Source organism: Hevea brasiliensis, chromosome 8 (genome assembly GCF_030052815.1).
Source record: "Hevea brasiliensis isolate MT/VB/25A 57/8 chromosome 8, ASM3005281v1, whole genome shotgun sequence".
Taxonomy (NCBI): Eukaryota; Viridiplantae; Streptophyta; class Magnoliopsida; order Malpighiales; family Euphorbiaceae; genus Hevea; species Hevea brasiliensis.
Window position 1 is genome coordinate 26,196,109 of NC_079500.1, and position 20,905 is coordinate 26,217,013.

Below are 20,905 nucleotides of genomic sequence, written 5' to 3' on the forward strand. Positions count from 1 at the left end.
GATTTTGAACAAAAAAAAATCGATTAAACCGAACCGAACTGAACTGAACCGAACCGAATAAGTTTATTGATTTTTGAATTGATTTATTTTTATGAGAAATTTATGAATTATATGCAATTATATATATATATATATATATATATATATATATATATATATATATATATAATTTCACTGATTAATGTTTATTAGGTTCAAATCAAGGTTAAAATCAGACCAAATAACTTGAAAATTAAGTCTAAATTAAAAAATCAATCAAAAATCAAAACCAATCAATTTGAATCGAACCTAATCGAAATAGAGCGATTCGGTTTGAATCGATTTTTAATCCATTTCATTTTGGTTTAGTTTCTAAAATATATAATTTGATTTTTATGATTTGATTTAGTTCGGTTCGGTTTGACCCGAATGCTCACCCCTAAAAGTGATAACATTCTAAGAACAATATGCACAACTATTACTTTTCTATTGAAAAGTTAATTGTATGTGGCTAGTGATATTATTTTTCTTATTTGATTTCATCCACGTACGTCAATCATGTTTTATTTCTATAAAAATGTTACAGTAAATTCAGTTTACAAATTGAAAAATAAATTTTGCTGCATGATGAAATCAATGTGCTCATAAACTTATCAGACAAAATGGAAAAGAATTACTATGTTTTCTCTCCTACATTTCATGAACTGGCTACAGCTGCTTCCTTCATTTCCAGCAAGGAATCTTGGAAGCACTTAGCAAGAAATTCTGGGTCCGGAATAATATCTTTGGCTACCAGAATTTGCATTTCAGCTCTCCCTGCATAGCTCACCATGTGCATTGTCAATGCCTGTGTGACAAACATAGTAAAAATTGGCAACATCAGCAACAAAAATAAAGTAAATTGGAAACTTTTGAGTTTGAAGGCAGTACTTGGGGTAAGCTAGATGTGTTAACCCTTATGAATGTTATAGGGTTGCCTGCTATGGTTATCTCCTCTTTCGGTCCGACCACGTTTGAGATCGTAAATGTAGTGTTACAAAGAATTCTGTAGTTAAGCAAGCTAGCGACCTACAATATGCAGAATAGAAGAGAATTAATTAATCTACAAGAATATGCAAATTCAAGTATTTCACTTGTTTTTTCCTGTACCTTTGGTCCCAGCAATGACATTGCTAAATCCCCAATTTGGTACGAGAAGTGAGCCTCTAATGTCTGCTTCTTCCTGTCTATCATTACCTTAGCTCTCTTCACATGCTCAAGAGGTTCAACTTTATGGTAATAAGTAGGCAATAGGAGCATGCCAAACTTGTTGCCCCAACGACATGTCGAATTGCTTTCCATCATCTTGGCTGGATCCTGAACATGCCACAGTCATTTCCAATCGAATTTCAATTTTTTTTTTTCTAAAATAGAATACATATGTACAAGTTCTAGAATATATAATGGAGGATCCGAGGCACATAATAGTTAACTTACTTGCAATCCTGTTTGCTTTCTTAAATTAACCATTGCTACTCCTGTTAGTTGCTGGCCCTCTTTTAGAGCTAATTAACAAAGACAAGGAAGTCAAGTTAGGAGGCATTTCATTACAATTCATCCACATATTTAGAATTACTTCATAATTCTGTTTTATTGTATTTTATAATGGCAAGAAGAAAATCAATGAACTTTGTTTTAGTGGTATCTAAGTCATCTCTAGGGCCTCCAGAACTATGAGACATCGACTTCAAAATTTAATCGGAAGCAATAACCAAAAAAAAAAAAAAAAGCAAATATGGGAGATAAATTTTACCAAACAGAGCCTAAACATACTATTTGGTGATCGATGATCCAAGTACGTTGATAATCCAGCTGATATCACCCCAAAAAGGACGTCATTAATGGTCTGAAATTTGAGTAAAATCAATATTATTATGGCAGTAATAAGTGAGTAATTATTTGCAGAAAAAAAAACGCAAACAAATTGGAATTTATTAGAGAAGCTTTATCTATTGAAATTTTCCAATCTTGCATTGTTCACCCAAGGGAGCAGATGGAGAGTAATGATAATGCATACATGTAGGGCCTGAGCCCTGAAGAGCCCCAACAAAATCAAAATATTTCTTTAATTATGTATAAAAATTAAGGTTATATATAATAAAATTGTTTATTATTGGTTCCTTTAAAATATATATATTCAGTAAAATGGTAAGTTATAAATTTTAATTTTTTTAAAGAAAAAATTTCTTATTTATTTTTAAGGAAAAAAATTTCATAATATATATTTATAATAATTAATAAGTATTTATCTCATCAAAACTCTTAATAATTATCTTAATTATTATTTGATAACTTATATTAAAAATAAGATTATTAATTTTGAATAGAATAAGCTTTCATATCAAACTGCATGCTGTACGCTAACATATAAATTCTTTAAAGTTTTTATTTTAATTATAATTTTCATGAATTTGCTATGAAAGAAATTCCAAATAGAAATACACTAAAAAAATTGTAATCTCTTATAAATTATTGATGGTCATAATTACCTCTGAACTAAACTTCTTAGCTCCACTACTGCATATATCTAATTTCATATTAATTTTTTAAAAATAAAATTTAACATTTTTAAATATAATGAAAGTAAATACCTATATATTAATAATATTTTATATAATAATTTCGAGTCAGTCTCCAAGGCTATATTTGAGAGGCAGTTTTTGAAGATAAGATATGAGTTTTTAAAAATATTGAGCTTATTTAAGATGAAAGATATTTTAAAAGAGATATTTAAGCCTCTAAAATCCCACTTTTTAACCCTTCAAATTAGTGAGTTAGGAAGGTTTTGATGCTTTACCTTTCATTACCTTAATTTATTTTTCTTTAAAAAAATATCTTTTTTTACAATATCCAAATACTCTATGAGTGAAATACTGCCCTTATTGAAATTCAATAAAAAAATTTATTATATATTTTAAAATTTTTGAATGATAAAGTCCAATGATAATGCACGTATATAAAACAATTTCCCTTGTCCATACTAGAGAAAATTAGGAGCGGAACTAAATCAACAGGTCTATCAAATTGGAGTGGCAAACACAAATTGTGTAACTTGTAAGGAAGACCTATTGGGAACTTAATCAAGAGTTGAGACAAACAAAACAGACATATGACCACCGCCCGCTACAGTTTAAAAATCCAATCTAATCTATTAGACGCCTCTATTAATGTCTTGGAAAATGACAGCAGCCCAAACCCATCGAGCCAATCAAAAAATCTATTCACCCATTATATGATTAATGGGTCTGATAGAAGCATTTGTCAAATCAATTCTCCAACGACAGCCAGAAATTTTGGCAATTTTGTACCACAAAGAAAATTATCTATAAGTTTTTTTTTTTTTTTTCTTATCGTTAGAGTATTCTTATCATGATTTCATGTCCGCATCTACACAAAATGATAAATAAATAATAAATAAATATTTAATTATTATTTAAAAAAGTAAAATAATTATAGATTTTTGAGATATATATATATATATATATATATACTCACAATTAAATTGACATTTAAATATGATATATGTGTAGGATCGCATTATTATTTAATTTCTCCTATAGACGAAACTAAATACGCGCGCGAACAACTACGTACTATCATGTGCAGCAGCATAGGTAGCTCACTTTCCTTCTATGCTCTACTAAAATAACAAAAATAAATAAATAAATAAATAATATAGAGGTTAGATTTTGTTCTTATGGAAGAATTAAAATACTACCAAAATTTCCGTATTTTTTTATTAAATTTTTATATTTAATTAGCAGAATTCAAACATTCATTTTATATATATATATAATTTACTCATTTTGATATATTTTAGTCCTCATCTTAATTTTAAGTATAATAACAATTTAGCTTCTTCTCTTATAATAATTTAATAATAAAAATAATTTAATTAAAATTAAGAGTAACATTTTAATTAAAATAAAATATAAAAAAAATAAAAATATATAAAATTTTAATTAAAAATTTAAATTATTATGAAGCTAAAAGATTGAAAATTATTTATTTTTTTAAATAAAAACTTAAATATGAATGCTGTCAAATATTAGGTTAGACATTTTCTTTTTTTTAAAAAAAAAAAAACTAGACATTTTTCATTCCATATGAACTATGAAATCTAAACTAAAAGAAAAAGGGAATATATTTTACTTTACCGCATTAGCAACTGCCTTTTTCACCACTTTCATGTCTTCAATCAAAAACCTAGCGGTAGCAACCTTTCTCGGCCACAGCTCCATCCCATCACCGCCGGAGATTACTGTCTTTCGATCACGAACCCACAAACACCTCAAAATAAACTCCAAACAGAAAACTAAACTAAACAAAACCATCTTCAAAACCCCCATCAAAACCCCTCTCCAATCCTTCCCTTTCCCTTCTCTCCAATCCCTCCGGCTACCAGTCATCAAGGTGGGCACCGCCGATGGATCCTCCGCCTTCCTGCAACTAGCCAGCAGCATCGACATCAGCGAGATCCCATCTCCGAGAGCGTGATGAATCCTGAATATCGCACACTTCTTCTCCATCATGATATGTATTTCCCACAAAGGCTTGTCGCAGCTAAGAGGGCTACTTACTGATAAATCTGCTATATGATCGTTCACTATTTTATCAACATCATCGCCGCCGTCGGTGGTGGAGTTTTCGTCGACAAGTATGATGTGTCGATCGATGTCGATCTCTGTTCTTCTCCAGTGCTCGAATCCATTCTTGTCACGCACAAGGAGACTGCAGAATCTTGGGTGCTTCACCATGAGAGAATTCTTTATGGTGGATTTTATTTCGTCTATGTCGATGCGGTATTTAAAGCCAAGTGAACAGTGGATTATGGTTTTCATTTCCGGCTGGAGAAATAGCCTGCCGGCAGGAGTAAGTGGCTCGTCGGAGACAATCACCGGCGATGCCATTTAAAAGAGGAGTGGAATTTTTGGTAACTTGAAAATGGTCAAAGAATTTGTAGTTACCAAAATTGAAGGTAAATGGAGGAGAGAAATGGCTTTTTAAAGAAATGTCAAATGTTCAATGGTCAAATGTCGTCGACGGCACTCACAATACTAACTTAAGAAAGCAATGATCAATGTGATAGTTTATATAAAAGTAAAGGTACCAATAGATATTAAAAGCAAGTGTGTTTTTCATATAGAATAAGTCTATTGTATAAAAAATATTTACCATTCATGACTTAAGTTATTAGGATCATAATTAATTTAATAAATAATTTATAAAGAGATTAAAATAAATTTAAGTAGACTAATTTAACTCAATTTGATAATTAAAAGTATAATTTAACTCAATTTGATAATTAAAAGTATATTATTCACTTAGCAGAATAACGTTAGAATCTCTATTCCTTTAATTTTCTTACTTAAAAAAAAATTTAAGAAAATTTTTTATAAATAAAAAATATTTAAATTCAATTTAAAATATTTCTCTATATTTGCTAACCTTTATTATCTTCTCTTTCGATCTTTACATGAATGAATAAAAAAAATCAATTTTCTCCTTTATTTATAATTTTTAAAAAAATGCAAACAGAAATCAATTATATCAAAAAAAATATATATATATACATTATAATCTTTTAAAAACAATTTTTTTATTAATATATATACGAATTTTTTTTAAAATGTTAATTTCATAAATTAACATTTAATTGATAATTATGTATACTTATTTAAATATTTAAATTATTGATTTAATTTTTTAAAGAAAATTATTCTAAATAATTATTTGTTCATGAATAATTAAATATTTATTAATATTAATAAAATAATTATATATGAAATATCAAGCAAATAAATCATATATCTTAATAAGAGTGTATTTCTTGATGAGAACAATTATTTTGTATCTTGCTAAATTATTTATCAATAATTGATAATAGTAATTCAAATAAAAAAACTTTAATTTATTTTAAGAATTATTAATATTTATCAAAAAACAGTACAAAATTTTTATTTTTTTCTAGATTGTAAAGTTTTTTCTTTATTTAATTAAAAAATTTCCAAATTTTGCTTTCTTAAAATTAATTAACAAATATGGGGGAAAAATATATGATACAAATATAACAGCACTTTTAAATGACATTGCATTTTTTTTTTTTACCTTATTTATAGATAACTAATGTGTATGAGTGTTTTATTCTCTTCTATGATTTTAATATATTGAATTATGAAAACAGACACTCTCTTTATAAAAATATGATAAAATTAAATATACCTGGAAATGGAAAATTTTTTCTTCTATTATTACTTCTCAAATCCATATTTGGTCTTTTTCTCCTCCACCAATGAAAGCTTCATGTACTCCTGACCACCAAAAATTAAACAATCATTTATAAAATAAAAAAAAAAAAACAATTTTACCATGCAATTACTAGCTTTAATTAACTTCAAAAGTTACCATAAATATGTAAAAACCAATTAAAGGGTAAATTTGACATACTTGTACGTTTTGGAAAGATTGATATACACATACTTATTCCTGTTTTGTAAAGAAGTTGTTAACTCGGAGTCATGATCTTCAAATTACAAATAAAATAATTATAATACAATAAACAATAATAATAATAATAATAAAACTCTCGTATCGTATTAAAATTTAAATTTATTCTCAAAATTTTAGTTTTAAAATTAAAAAATATATGAAATTATGAACAGATAATATTTATAGAAGGAAAATACATAAAAATAAGTAATTATGCACGTTATTAATGCATGGTCACTAAAACTTAATGAATTTGAATCAAATTTATTCGTTTTACAAGAAAGAAAATAAGAGTTTAATGGAGAAATAGTGTAATTACGTTGTAATGAAAAGAAAAACATATATTGGAGCACTGATTTTTAGTGCTTTCACACAAATTTTTACCTTTTTCATGTTTATAGATAGTATCACCCATGATTTTATATAAATGAAGTATTTGCTGTAGAGCACACAACAATTTGAAATTGACTTTTGGATTTCTATGACAATTTGAGAGACGGGTTAATTATCATCTACTAGAGATAATTAAGTGAGAAGAGAATGATAATAATGAGAGGATAGGCAGAAGATTGAGAATTAAAAGTTGTGACTTAAATATATAGATGGACGAGAAGCAAACGCCAATGGATATGAAACCATGTTTTTGCGGTTTCTCATTCAAATGCTTTTGTTTTTAAACCATTTATGATAAAAATAGAAAAAAAAAATGTTGACCCCACAAGCTCAACGGAGCATAGATTTTGATGATACCAAAACTCAACTAGAATCAAACTAACATTGTTTTAAGTATTGTGCTTCTCAAAGAACAAAGAAAAAGACACAAGGATTTCATGATGGATTTGTGCTTTTGAAGAAATGATGACATTTTAAGATAACACAGGACGAATCAAAGGAGATAAAGGAAGAAAATGTTACCTTCCAAAGCTACATTGAAGATCAAATTTGAAGGCACATATAGTATAGAAGTTAGTTTTAACTTTTAGGATTACTTGTGAAAAGAATTGAGGAGTAGAAGTCAATGATACTTATTTTCAATCCCTCAAAAGATTTTCTTTTAAATATCTTCAATGGTCTAAAAGCATTTGATTATGATTTGGTATAAAAGTTTTAAAGTTTTCAAAGTTATGCAAAAAAGTTTTTCTGGTATGCTAATTAGTTTGCTACTTGTTTTGGTATGCTAACTGGTTTGCTACTTTTTCTAGTATGCTAACTGTCTCATCTCTGCACAACATCGCAGAAAAAGACAAAATAACGGCTATTTTCTTGAAATTCGAAATTGTAACGTTCAAATGAGTTCTCAAACGGTAAAAAACATTCCAAAGCTATAAATACACCTACCCTTGGCCATTTTGCACTTAATGAAAGTCTCTCTACTGTTCCTAACCCTTTAAGATCATAAAAGCTTTCATTCAAAGTGCTCAAAGTGTTTTATTGCTCATCATTGGCTTACCTACTCATCTCTTCTTTATAGATTCTATTGTATTGAGTGAGAGTGAGATTTAAACACTTTATTATCATTTATGAGAGGTCATTCAAGCACCTATTGAAGCTTGATTGTGAAAAGTGTTTGGGATAACACTTGGTAGAAGTGTGAAGCTACTTGTAAAAGCTTTGGTAAGAAGATTTGTAAAGGGCTTTTGTATCTTGCCTTTAAAAGAGAAGATTAATGGAGTGAAGACTCAAAGTGGGATCTTTGAGAGAGTGGATGGAGGCTAGTTGAGCTGAACCACTATAAAAATTCAATGTTCAATTTTTTTAACCCTTGCTTTTTACATTTATGCATTTTAACTTTCTGATTGAGGTACTTTTGCTAATATGAATGTTGGTATTGTTTATTGTTAATCTTGCTGCAAACTGAGAAAATTTGTTTACTGCTGAATCTGCTGATACTTGATTTAATTTGCATATTGTTTTATTTGCTGTCAATTAATATATCTGGTATATTACTCTATTTGCTGTGTTGTGTACTTATTCAGATTACTGAATTTTCTACTGAATGCCAATATATTCTGTTAGATCAGTATACTGATTGCTTATGACCCAACTTTGAATCAACTTATCAATAGAGTTGTATTGTTCATATATCACATTAGAAAATTAGATTGAACCAAGCTGAAAATTTTCAAAGGTTTTGAGCAAGAACCGAAAAAATTGATTTTAGAGTCCAATTCACCCCCTCTCTTGGACATATTTTGGGACATCAATTTGGTATTAGAGCCCGTCTCTCTTGCTTGAGGATTAAACACCTTAGAGTGATCCATACACATGGCTGGTTCATCTAGAAACTCAGCTGGTATACCTGCTCCCTTAGCTGAAGGTTATTCTATCACTAGACCACCACTTTTTAATGGCACAAATTACTCTTTTTGGAAAACTAGAATGAGAAACTTTATACAATCTGTTGATATTGATGCTTGGAGAATAATTAAAAATGGTCCTTATATTCCTTATAAAAACTAGTGAAGGAACTGTGCAAATTCCTAAAGCTGAAGTTGAATTTGATGATAATGATTGGAAGAAAATTTCTACCAATGCCAAGGCTATTAACATTCTTCATTGTGCTCTTGATATTAATGAGTATAATCGTATTTCAGGATGTCAAACTGCAAAAGAAATATGGGAAAAACTAGAAGTCACATATGAAGGAACTGATGTGGTGAAAGAGTCAAAGGCAAACCTCCTCATTCGTGATTATGAGTTATTTGAGATGAAACCTGGTGAAACTATTGCTGAAATGAGTACCAGATTTACAGATCTTGTCAATCTTCTTAAAGCTCTTAGAAAGAGATTTGAGGAACAAGAACTCATAAAGAAAATTTTGAGATCTCTTCCAAAGTCATGGGAAGCAAAGACCACTATTATTCAAGACACCAAGGATTTCAGAAAATACACTTATGATGAGCTAATTGGTTCTCTCATTGCACATGAGATGATCTATAAGAAAGATTAGAAAGAAGGTGATCAAAAGAAAAAAAAAGGTATAGCCTTCATATCTGAAAAGGTAGATGAGAAAAAGAAAAATGTTGCTTTTAAAGCTAGTTCAAGTGATGATTCAAGTGTTTCAAGTGATGTTGATGAAGATATGGCTATGATAGTTAAAAGATTCAAAAGAGCATTTAGAAAAGATGGAAGCAAATACAAGAAGTTCACAAAGAAATATGCTCCAAAGACTCCAAATCATTCAAGTGAAATAGTTTGTTATGAGTGTAACAAACCAGGCCACATGTAACAGCCCGGCCCACTAGTGAAATTGTCCGCTCTGGGCCGAAGCCCTCACGGTTTTAAAACGCGTTAATAGGGGTTAGGAACCTCCATCTTATGAACCCAGCATCTCTCCCGTGTTTTATCGATGTGGGATTTTCCTAGGGTGTTACAATCCACCCCCCTTATGGGACTCAGCGTCGTCGCTGAGGTTTGCCCCACCATCGTTCAAGGTTGCAAGCGGAGCGGCTCTGATACCACAAATGTAACAGCCTGGCCCACTAGTGATATTATCCGCTCTAGGCCGAAGCCCTCACGGTTTTAAAACGCGTCAATAGGGGTTAGGAACCATCAACTTATAAATCCAGCATCTCTCCCGTGTTTTGTCGATGTGGGATTTGTCTAGGGTGTTACAATCCACCCCCCTTATGGGACTCAGCGTCCTCGCTGAGGTTTGCCCCACCACCGTTCAAGGTTGCACGCGGAGCCGCTCTGATACCACAAATGTAACGGCCCGGCCCACTAGTGATATTGTCCGCTCTAGATCGAAGCCCTCACGGTTTTAAAACGCGTCACTGGGGGTTACAAACCACCAACTTATAAACTCAGCATCTCTCCCGTGTTTTGTCGATGTGGGATTTGCCTAGGGTGTTACAATCCACCCCCCTTATGGGACTCAGCGTCCTCGCTGAGGTTTGCCCCACCATCGTTCAAGGTTGCACGCGGAGCGGCTCTGATACCACAAATGTAATGGCCTGGCCCACTAGTGATATTGTCCGTTCTAGGCCGAAGCCCTCACAGTTTTAAAACGCGTCAATAGGGGTTAGGAACCATCAACTTATAAATCCAGCATCTCTCCCGTGTTTTGTCGATGTGGGATTTGCTTAGGGTGTTACAATCCACCCCCCTTATGGGACTCAGCGTCCTCGCTGAGGTTTGCCCCACCACCGTTCAAGGTTGCACGCGGAGCCGCTCTGATACCACAAATGTAACGGCCCGGCCCACTAGTGATATTGTCTGCTCTAGACCGAAGCCCTCACGGTTTTAAAACGCGTCACTGGGGGTTACAAACCACCAACTTATAAACTCAGCATATCTCCCGTGTTTTGTCGATGTGGGATTCGCCTAGGGTGTTACACCACATTAAGCCAAAGTGTCCTACATTGAAGAAGAAAAATAAGTTTAGAAAGGATAAAAGTAAAAAAGCAATGGCAGCAACATGGAGTGTTAGTGACTCTTCATCAGATGATGAAACAAGTGACAAAGATGTTGTAAATGCTTGTATGATGGCAATTGAAGAAAAAGGTGAAAGCTCGCATATTGAAGATAGTGAAAATGAGGTAAATCTTGAACTTTCTAATGTTGATAAATTAGAACTTGCATTTGTAAAGACATATGATAAATATAGATCTTTTAAAAAGAAATGCAAAATTTTGATTCATGAAAATTGTGCTTTGAGATCAGAAAATATTTCCTTGAGTATGGCTTTAAAGGAAAATGAATTTTACAAATCTCAAATGAAATTATTTAAGGAAGTTAATGATGAGCTTTAAAGATCAAAAGAAGTGTGTGAACAACTTCTTGAGAAAAACAGAATTCTTGAAGCAAAGGTTGAATCTTTGATAAGAGATTTAACTAAATTTACAAAAGGAAAAGAAACACTTGATATACTTCTTGGGAATCAAAGATCCACAAATGAAAAATTTGGAATTGGTTATGATGGATTTATGAAAAATGGAAAATACAAATATTATTTTATGAAAGCTACATCCTTTTCTCAACCAAATATTGCATGCTTTTATTGTAATCATAAAGGTCATATGATTAATGCTTGTCCTATTAGGAAAGGAACCTTTAAGGCAAAGAAAGTATGGGTGACTAAAGGAACCCTACCTAGTATTACTAACACATAAGGACCCAAAGTTGCTTGGGTACCTAAAGACAGTTAACTGATTTCAGGTCTGCCTAAGGAGTATGCTGGAAACAAAACACTGGTACATAGATAGTGGCTGCTCTAGGCATATGACAGGAAATAAAGGCAAATTCTCCTCTCTTAATTTGAAAGAAGAAGGTTATGTCAAATTTGGTGATAAAAGTAAAGCTAAATTATTGGATGTGGAACTATTAGTAAAAATCCTTACATTGAGAATGTTGCATTAGTACAAGGATTAAAATATAATCTTTTAAGTGTTAGTCAACTATGTGATAATGGTTTTAAAGTCATTTTTACTTCTACACATTGTGAGATTCGTGGAAATAATGTTATGTTTGCTGGTGCTAGAATAGATAATATTTACCTACTTGACTTAACAAGTCTTGAAGAAAATTGTGAAACATGCTTTATGACTTCAGATGATAGTGCATGGTTAAGGCATAGAAAATTAGGACATGCTAGCATGAGTACACTTGCTAAACTCTCTAGAAGGAATCTTGTTAGAGGACTTCCAAAGTTAAGATTTGAAAAAGAGTTTCAATGCAAAACATGTGCACTTGGTAAGCAAACAAAATCATCTTTTAAATCAAAAAATGTTGTAACTACGTCTAGACCATTGGAGTTATTACATCTTGATCTTTTTGGTCCAATCACACCTAGAAGTCTAGGAGGCAAGGCATATACATTTGTAATTGTTGATGATTTTTCAAGATTCACATGGACTTTCTTTCTTGCTCATAAAGATGAAACCTTTGATATATTTGAAGCTTTTTGCAAAAGAACTCAAAATGAAAAAGGTTATTGCATTACATTTTTTAGGAGTGATCATGGAAAAGAATTTGAAAATAGTTTGTTTGAAAATTTCTACTCTCAAAATGGTATTTATCATACATTTTCAGCTCCTAGAACTCCACAACAAAATGGAGTTGTTGAAAGGAAAAATAGATCTTTGCAAGAAATGGCAAGAACAATGCTGAATGAAAATAGTTTACCAAAATATTTCTGGGCTTCTGTTGTAAATACATCATGCTACATTTTGAACAGAGTTTCCATTAGAACTATTTTAAAGAAAACTCCTTATGAACTTTGGAAAGAAAGAAAACCTAATATTGCATATTTTCATGTCTTTGGTTGTAAATGTTACATTTTGAATAACAAAGACAGCAATCTCAAGAAATTTGATGCTAAATCTTGTGAAGGAATATTTCTAGGTTATTCAACAAATAGCAAAGCATATAAGATTTTCAATAGAAAAACCTTGACCATGGAAGAATCAATGCAAATACTTTTTGATGATGCTAACACTTTCTTGCAAAGGAAAGATTCTTGTGATGATGAAATTGAGCAGATTCTAAATTCAAAGAATTCAAATAAAGATGAGCTTGATTCAAAATAACTAGTGGAGGATGATCAAAATGACAAAGAATAAGAACTTCCTTGCTCCACAAATGTTGAAATTCAAGAAGACTCCCAACCAAATGTGGAAGAATTACAAATTGAGGAACCTCAACATCAAGATATTCCACAAGAATAGAGGTACTATAAAAATCATTCCAAAGATGACATTCTTGATAGTCCATCACAAAGAATGATGACAAGAGCTCAACTTAGAAGATATTTTGGTAATGTTGCTTTTGTTTCTCAATTTGAACCCAAAACATATGATGATGCTCAAAATGATGAAAATTGGCTTTTCGCTAAACAAGAGGAATTAAATCAATTTGAAAGAAATAAAGTGTGGACACTTGTTCCTAAACTTAAAAAGCATTCTGTTATTGGAACTAAATGGGTATTTAGGAATAAGATGGATGAAAAAGGACATGTAATTAGACATAAAGCTAGACTAGAAGCTCAAGGATACAACAAAGAGAAAGATATTGATTTTGATGAAACCTTTGCTCCGGTTGCTAGAATTGAAGCTATTAGAATGTTGTGTGCATTTACATGTTTTAAGAATTTCAGGCTTTATCAAATGGATGTTAAAAGTGCATTCTTAAATGGATATATTAATGAAGATGTTTATGTGGCTCAACCTCCTGGTTTTGAAGACCCTCATTTTCCAAATCATGTTTACAAGCTTACTAAAGCTCTCTATGGTTTAAAGCAAGCTCCTAGAGCATGGTATGTGAGACTTAGTAAATTTTTGCTTCAAAATGATTTTAAAAGAAGAAAAGTAGATACTACTCTTTTCATTAAGAAACTAGGAAAAGACATACTTATTGTGCAAATCTATATAGATGATATTATTTTTGGTGCTACTAACCATTCTTTTTGTAAGAAATTTTCCAATATGATGAAAAGTGAATTTAAAATGAGTATGATGTGTGAACTTACTTTCTTCCTTGGATTGCAAATTACACAAATGAAAGATGGAATTTTTATAAATCAGTCCAAGTATATAAAGGATATGCTAAAGAAGTTCAAAATGGAAGATATGAAAAGCATTGGAACTCCCATGAGCTCAACAGTTAAATTGGAGAAAGATGAAAAAGGTAAAGAGATAGATAATAAACTCTATAGAGGTATGATTGGTTCTTTACTCTTCTTGACAGCATCTAGACCAGACATTAATTTCAGTGTATGTTTATGTGCAAGATTTCAATCATGTCCAAAAGAATCTCATCTTGTAGCAGTTAAAAGAATTTTTAAGTACCTCATTGGCACTCACAACATTGGCTTGTGGTATCCAAAATGTGAATCATTTGATCTTATTAGTTATAGTGATTCAGATTTTGCTGGTAGTAGAATGGACAGAAAAAGCACTTCTGGAACTTTTCAATTTCTAGGTCATGCATTAGTTTCATGGCATAGTAAAAAACAAACTTCTGTTGCACTTTCTACAGCAGAAGCTGAATATATTACAGCTGGAAGTTGTGTTACACAAATTTTGTGGATGAAACAACAGCTTGAAGATTTTGAAATTAAATTTGATCACATTCCCATAAGTTGTGACAATACTAGTGCTATAAACCTGTCAAAAAATCCTGTCCAACACTCTAGAAGCAACCATATTGAAATTAGACATCATTTTATTAGGGATCATGTTCGAAATGGTGATATTCAAATTGAATTTGTCCCTTCTGAAAAATAGCTTGTTGACATTTTTACAAAGCCACTTAATGAGAAAACTTTTTACAAAATAAGAAGAGAACTTGGTATGACTAATGCTCTTGATTAACTTTTGATGCATACTCATGTTCTTATATAAAAATGAAGTGATATATGTTGTTTTGTAGTGTTAAAAATGCGCTCTAATATTTCTGGTGCAATTTGAAAATTTCTGGGTCTGATCTGATATGAACAGTGTTCTGCAGAATTTGATTGCAGTGGCATACTAATTTGTTTGCTAATTTTCTTGTTTGCTAAGTGCTTTACCATTGCTCTTAATTTTTAGTTGGCAAACTGGTAGTCAGGTTTGATTGTACTAAAACTCTAAGATTATTTTTATTTTTTGAGCGTCTATTCTGCATGTTTAAAAAGGCACATTACTTAAATTACCCTCTATTTAAAGCATTGCATCACTATGTGTTTTAAGGGCAAAACAAACTTTTGACATATTAACCAGCGCGGGACTCAAAATTTTTTTTTCAGAGCCATCAATCTTCTCTCTGCTTCTCCACTGGTACACGGTACCCATCACTCTGCAAAAATCTCCATTTATGTCTTTTCAAGTCTAAAATTCAAAATTTCTTCTCTTTTTCGAAGCATTGCCTCCCAAAACACGATTGGATGCATCTTCTCTCCATTTGTTAACCCATTTCACTCACAACCCTCTCAATCATTATCTCTTTTCATTTTCTTTAAAATTTCTGAAACCCATTGGCTCTAAATCAAATCGATCAGTCCGCATTCTTCAAGATAGAAAATCCCTAAAATCTTACTATTCATTCCCCGTTATCTCTCTCAATATGCTGAAGAACCCATTCAAAGTGATTCTTGTTGGATTAAAATTTTTTGACGCATTCTCTCCTGTCATCATCAATTCATATTCTCTACAAGTCTCAGGTACTGAATCCGAAACATTAATGGAAGCTTGTTTACATTTTTTTTGTTGTTCTGTCTGTTTCGATTCGTCTCTTATTCTTGAAATTAGTTGATAAATCTTCTTAGTTTGAGTATTCACATTACGCAAAAATGCGCTATATGATAAGACCATGAATTTGTTGTTGATTCTCCAAAACCCGAATATTTCTTACTGTCAGTCCTAAAATTTTTTTTAATACATGACATTGTGCTAGAAATGTGTTGATATGCTTCTAATGATTATACATTGACTGCTCACATTGTTCATTTTGTGAACTTAGCTTTCTCTATCCCTATTGCCAATTTTCTTCTGGTTTGGTCATGGCACGGTCAAAAGGAAAAGGCAAAGCAAAAGTCACTACACCTTTATCATCTTCAGATTCCACTGATGCGAATGTCCCTACATCTCCTCCTCCACAGAGAGAAGTTCCTCTGGTAATTGGAAAATCAAAAGAAAAGTTCAAGAAAAGGACCAATGAGCCTGTCCAAGAAAAAGGATCCAAGAAGAAAAAGACTTCAAAAGCTCCAATTACGCATATGGAAAGGGCCATTCATGAACCAAGGTACATCCACTGGCTTGCTTTTACTGAAGTCTCTATTCCTTTACAGTCTTTGTTTGAATATAAAAAATGAGACAGATTGTGCTCTAACACTGAAGGAGTATATGTGGATTTAGTTCAAGAATTTTATAAGAATTTAAGAGTTGATGATGCTGAAAGAGATGAATCTTTTAAGGTAAAAATAAAAGGAAAAGTCTATGAGGTGACAGCAGAAAGATTAGCAAAAGCCCTAGGGATCCCAAACAGTGGGAATAAAATCTGTTCTCACAAACAAGTATTTGCTGTTGGCGGGTTCAATAAAAGAGATTTTGAGGCTAAAGTGTTTAAAGGAGAAGTAAAAGATAAGACTAGCATTACCCATGCTCACTAACACATTAAAATTCTTCATAGTTTTATCATCTATGTGCTGAATCCTAGAACTGACAGTCCAAACTATTTAAGCACACTTGATCTCTGCATAATTTGGCATATTGTGAATCAAATTGAGTTTAATCTTGCCTACTTTATGCTGAAGCAAATTATGAAATGGAAACTACCTTACAAACTACCCTATGCCCATCTTCTTAATGGCCTGTTTAGAGACTTTGGGATACCTCTGGAAACTGAGAAACTTAGAACAAATATGATCCTAATTACAAGTCTGCAGAAAGATGATGATGGCAGAAAACTAAGGTTTGAATAAGGTGTTAGTTCTAAGGATAGTGCAAGTGGTACTTTTAATATTGAAGGAATTCTGGAAGAAGTGAACAACTTAAGGGAATTTGTTGAAATTGAATTTGGAGAAATACAGAAATTTAGAGCTTTTCAAACTGTTCTTATGAATGCTTTTGATTCTAAGATTGATGGAGCTTTGATGTTGATGTATAAAATTGTGGAAGAACTTTTCAAAATCAAAGTTCATTTGGGTATTTCAAGCTAATCAAGCCGGTCACATCGGTTCTGCTCTCAAATGTAAGAAGAAGAAGAAGAAGAAGAAGAAGAAGAAAAAGAAGAAGAAGAGGAAGAAGAAGAAGAAACTGAAAAAGAAGAGGAAGAAAAGGAAACAGAAAAAAGAAGAAGAGGAAGAGGAAGTAAAGGAAGAAGAGGAAGAAGAGGAAACTGAAAAAGATGAAAAAGATTATGATGATAGAAATGGAAAAGGAGGCAGCAAAGAATGAAATGGAAAGGATATGAGTGACTCTGAATATAAGCCGGAACCACAAACTCCTGCTCCTGCTGCACCTGTAAAAGAAAAGGCAAAAATAGCTCAAAAGGAACAAAGAAGCAAGCAGAAGAGCAAACTAGTAAACCATCTGGCAAAAAAGCTAAAACTGGCAAAAAGTCTACAGCAGAATCTGGTACTACTGCTGCAACTGAGTTAGCTGCTGGCCCTATTGGTCCCTTAACACCTGGAACTACAATGGCTGCTGAAATCCTTTAAACCTTGAGTGATAAACCTGTCAAGCCAAAAAAGTGAAGATGGCTGCTCCAAGACAAATCAGAAGGAGCTCTAGGCTGAAAGGATAAATAACCATACTGCATGTTTACTGATTGAATTTTGTCTAACAGTCTGTCTCTTAATTTGCTACTTAGTTTTCTATTTTTAGTTTTCTGAACTTTAATTAGTTTGTCATATTATCTACTATTTTGACTATTTTATTTACTGCACTTAAACTGAATTTTAATTTATACACATGTGCATGTTTTCTCCCATGTTCTTTTGATGCTGACAAAAAGGGGGAGAGATGAATAAGTAATCTTGTTAGTAATCTTGTTTGTATAACTTGTGATTGATATAGTTTGTGATTAATATATTGTTGATATGAAAATATATTGTGCATATTGTGTATATTTAGTTAGTATTTTAGTCACACTTGCCTAAAACTCCTTGAGACAAAAAATGCTTATGAATATTTCATTGATATTATTAAGGGAGAGTTATTTGTGATTAAATATTGATATAAGCACATACATAGGGGGAGTTATTCCCACATATACATTCATACACATACTCACACTTGTCAATATTTACATGGTGATTCGATTGAGTTTTGTCATCATCAAAAATGGGGAGATTGTTGACCCCACAAGCTCAAAGGAGCATAGATTTTGATAATACCAAAACTCAACTAGAATCAAACTAACATTGTTTTAAGTGTTGTGCTTCTCAAAGAACAAAGAAAAAGACATAAGGATTTCATGATGGATTCATGCTTTTGAAGAAATGATGACATTTTAAGATAACACAGGACGAATCAAAGGAGATAAAAAGAAGAAAATGTTACCTTTCAAAGCTACACTGAAGATCAAATTTAAAGGTACATGTAGTATAGAAGTTATTTTTAACTTTTAGGATTACTTGTGAAAAGAATTGAGGAGTAGAAGTCAATGATACTTATTTTCAATCCCTCAAAAGATTTTCTTTTAAATATCTTCAATGGTCTAAAAGCATTTGATTATGATTTGTTGTAAAAGTTTTAAAGTTTTCAATGTTATGCAGAAAAGTTTTCCTGGTATGCTAACTGGTTTGCTACTTGTTTTGGTATGCTAACTAGTTTGCTACTATTTCCAGTATGCTAACTGTCTCATCTTTGCACAACATAGTAGAAAAAGATAAAATAATGGCTATTTTCTTGAAATTCGAAATTGTAACATTCAAATGAGTTCTCAAACGGTCAAAAATGTTCCAAAGCTATAAATACACCTACCCTTGGCCATTTTGCACTTAAAGAAAATCTCTCTACTATTCCTAACCCTTTAAGATCATAAAAGCTTTCATTCAAAGTGCTCAAAGTGTTTTATTGCTCATCATTGGCTTACCTACTCATCTCTTCTTTATAGATTCTGTTGTATTGAGTGAGAGTGAGATTTAAACACTTTATTATCATTTATGAGAGGTCATTCAAGCACCTATTGAAGCTTGATTGTGAAAAGTGTTTGGGATAACACTTGGTAGAAGTGTGAAGCTACTTGTAAAAGCATTGGTGAGAAGATTTGTAAAGGGCTTTTATCTCTTGCCTTTAAAAGAGAAGATTAGTGGAGTGAAGACTCAAAGTGGGATCTTTAAGAGAGTGGATGTAAGCTAGTTGAGCCGAACCACTATAAAAATTCAGTGTTCAATTTTCTTAACCCTTGCTCTTTATATTTATGCATTTTAACTTTCTGATTGAGGTGCTTTTGCTGATATAAATGTTGATATTGTTTATTGTTAATCTTGCTGCAAACTGAGAAAATTAGTTTACTGCTGATTTTGCTGATACTTGATTTAATTTGCATATTGTTTTATTTGCTATCAATTAATATATCTGGTGTACTGCTCTGTTTACTGTGTTGTGAACTTATTCAGATTACTGAAATTTTTACTGAATGCCAATATATTCTGTTAGATCAGTATACTGATTGCTTATGACCCAACTTTGAATCAACTTATCAATAGCTCAGTTTTTATAATTTGAAAAGCATAATTATATAGTCTCTATATTTTCTAAGTTTTGAACTATTTTATCTATGTAATGGTAATTTCTCTCTCTTTTGAACACAATGACTAATAGAAAAAATTGATTTAAAATGGACAGAGGGATCAAAACATAGTCAAAATAAAATTATAAGGACTAACTAAGATATTTTTTAAAATAAAATGATCATAATTATTTTCTTTAAATAGAGTGACTAAATAATAATTTTCTTTAAAAAAAATTTAGCGAACACATTTTCAATTTTTTTTTTAAACTATTAAATTGAAATTGCCCACACTTCATAGGTAGGTATAGAGGGTGGGATTTCTTCTCCTTCTATTTTCCAGTCTATTTTTCCTCTCCATGAAGAAATTTTTTTTTTTATGACTGCCCCTAGGTAGTAAACCTATTTTCTATTTATTTTTCAATAATTAAGACATTTTATTTATTTTGTTTTTATTAATTTTATTTTATGGAATTTTTTATTTTTTTTATTTTATTATCTTTCTTGAGACTTTCAGTGAAAAAGAGAATTTTTTTTAATTAACATAAAAAACTTTTTCTTCTTGTTTTGAGAGCTTATAAGATCCTTAGGAGACTCATCAAAGTATTTTCATGGTGATAACATTGTCATAATTTAGAGGGTTAATTAAGTTGTAGTTATTAGTATTTATAAATAAGAATAATTTTTATTGTAAATGATGTATTACTATTTATAAATAAAAAAATCCCTTTATTTAAAAAAATAAATAAATAGGGCAGAATTGTATTTATATTTATAAATAATTATTTTATAAAAAATGAATTTGTCAAATTCATTTGACAATTATATAATATTTTATAAAAATATAAATAAATAAAAATATTTTCTTCATTTTGTCACAAGGGTTTTGCTGTTATTAGGCAATTTTCACCGAAGTGAAAAGTGAGGATGTCACACCTTATCCCTCTGTAAGGCATAACATTATCCCGTAGAATACTTAATGAACTACCGAACGTCACCTACAGATACCTCATTTAGTACCTCACAAGGAATTTTAAAACAATTTTCTTACTTTTATAAGTGGTGAGCATTTTCTAATAGGTATTAGAATCATTTATTCGAAGATTTAAAACTAGTAAAAATTTTTGTCCCATTTTATTTTTCTGCAAATTTTATAAAAATTTCGGTAAAAATCCGTTTATATTTTGAAAAAACAGTTCTTCAAATACCTGTAAAAAGCACTTCCAATGATTTATCTTAACAA

At 31.2% G+C, this 20,905-nt stretch overlaps 1 protein-coding gene across 1 annotated transcript; it reads right to left on the reverse strand.

Annotated features, from left to right (window-relative positions):
• Positions 1-527: 527 nt before the first annotated feature.
• On the reverse strand, positions 528-5,101 carry LOC110667491 (wax ester synthase/diacylglycerol acyltransferase 11). Its single transcript, XM_021828357.2, has 6 exons — positions 4,176-5,101; positions 1,792-1,864; positions 1,456-1,523; positions 1,129-1,335; positions 910-1,047; positions 528-826 (listed from the first exon to the last, which is right to left on the reverse strand). Exons 1-6 carry the CDS (start codon positions 4,926-4,928, stop codon positions 677-679), a joined length of 1,389 nt encoding a protein of 462 aa, XP_021684049.2. The 5' UTR covers positions 4,929-5,101; the 3' UTR covers positions 528-676.
• Positions 5,102-20,905: the final 15,804 nt, after the last annotated feature.